The following is a 1,785-nucleotide window of genomic DNA, read 5'->3' as shown; positions in this document are numbered from 1 at the left end:
AGAGAGAGAGAGAGAGAGAGAGAGAGAGAGAGAGAGAGAGAGAGAGAGAGAGAGAGAGAGAGAGAGAGAGAGAGAGAGAGAGAGAGAGAGAGAGAGAGAGAGAGAGAGAGAGAGAGAGAGAGAGAGAGAGAGAGAGAGAGAGAGAGAGAGAGAGAGAGAGAGAGAGAGAGAGAGAGAGAGAGAGAGAGAGAGAGAGAGAGAGAGAGGAAGGAGGTGGCGGAGGAGGAGGAGAAATTAAGAAATATTAAATTAAAATTAGGTCGTAAGGCTTGGGAACTGAAGCAGTACTATCAGGGCCTCCGAGCTGAGTGACAGCGTCGACAAAGCGCTCATGAAGCTCGACAGTCCAACGGAGGCGGGGCTTGGGGTCGGTGGTGAGGACGAGACCAGAGTCGCCTTGTACGCACACCCCTCTCTCGTGAGAATTCATACTCGACGCTTTCTTCGGATGGAACATTCTCTCTACCTCCGAAGCGAATACGGATAGATTCAAGAACAAATCCCACCCCCAAAGTAGTAGCTGCCGACTCACGTTGGCGGTGAAGCCCTTAATTCGCTTTCTTTCTCAACTCAAAAGCACCTGACCCTCCCTCAGATTATCTTTAATTTAGATAAATAGTATAAAGTAAACAATATATAATGTCCATTCTATAAAGATACCCCTTCTCTCTCTTTCTCTCTCCTCTCACCGTGTATGAGCCAGAGAGAGCCATTAATTAAGTAGTAAATAAACCCAAATTCGTCATGCTTTATGTTTGTATTTTATGCATTTTCAATTACCAACACAAATCTCATCACTTGCTAATACAGTAAATTATTATATTAACATCCTCCAACTCCAACGAAGTAGTATAAGTTGATTAATTTTATTTTGAGTTACACATCTTTTACTTTTAGTTTAATTATTACATGACCAAATAAGATCCGTTCTATTCCACCAATGGTACAGATGTGTTTGAAAAGCTTAAACACACACATCAGTAGGTCATTTAGGTCATTCGAATCAAAATACCAAACAAAAAGTTTCTCATCATAACATTATAATATTATGTCTTCAGTTATTGTGTGTTTAATTTTCAATTTTTGTATATTGGTGTTTACCTTCCAAATCCTATAATTATAATTACTTATACCTACACCAATATTTTATTAATCTTTTTACCTATTACATTTTTCATGATTAAATTAGGTGAAGGGTTGAGTTATGATCGCATGTAAAATTATGCACATAATTTAAGGTATACTAATGATTCTTAGAAAGAAGCGATGGCGATGTGGAAATCAGTGTAAAATGCAAAAGGGGAGAATGTTTGTGAAGCTTTTTATGACACAAGTGGAGGGAGCTTCCCATCTTCTAAAGTTTTTAGTTTTAGACTAAAAAACTGACCCTTTATCTCTTTTGTCCAATTCAAGCTTGTCTTCTCTTCTTCCACTTCTCTCTCTGCTCTTTCTTTCCTTCCATCTCTCTACAGTCCACAAACAAACAGACAGATTAAAGTTACCTCCATGAACACCCCCTTCAATACTGCTCCTTAAATTGAACGTCACATACACAAACACACATTTTAATAACCAATTACTTCGATTTCTATGCTATTCTTGTTTTTTCTGTACCCACTACAATACAAGCATGCAATTGGATACCATTTTCAACAAATTGGAATTAGTATCGATTCATTTTAATCTATCTACCTAAAAAAGAAAACAAATTCAAACACCATCCATGACCTGTGGCTAAATCCAAACGGGAATAAATGCTTCTCTTCTTTACCAATCAATGAAAGA

At 37.9% G+C, this 1,785-nt stretch overlaps 1 protein-coding gene across 3 annotated transcripts in view; it reads right to left on the bottom strand.

The window, feature by feature from the left end:
• LOC111461956 (myb family transcription factor APL-like) overlaps nucleotides 1-624 on the bottom strand; it is a 3,979-nt gene extending 3,355 nt beyond the window's left edge. For 2 of the 3 annotated variants that reach the window (XM_023105596.1, XM_023105597.1), the window contains exon 1: nucleotides 289-624. In XM_023105596.1, the coding sequence (XP_022961364.1) occupies nucleotides 289-457 (169 nt within the window). In that variant the 5' untranslated portion in view covers nucleotides 458-624. The remainder of the gene's footprint in view (nucleotides 1-288) is intronic. The other variant, XM_023105598.1, reaches the window with a different exon arrangement.
• Nucleotides 625-1,785: the final 1,161 nt, after the last annotated feature.

The sequence above is a fragment of the Cucurbita moschata genome, unplaced genomic scaffold (genome assembly GCF_002738365.1).
Source record: "Cucurbita moschata cultivar Rifu unplaced genomic scaffold, Cmos_1.0 Cmo_Scf00026, whole genome shotgun sequence".
Classification (NCBI taxonomy): Eukaryota; Viridiplantae; Streptophyta; class Magnoliopsida; order Cucurbitales; family Cucurbitaceae; genus Cucurbita; species Cucurbita moschata.
The sequence above is the reverse complement of the archived record's forward strand: the minus strand, read 5'-3'. Positions and strand labels throughout refer to the sequence as shown.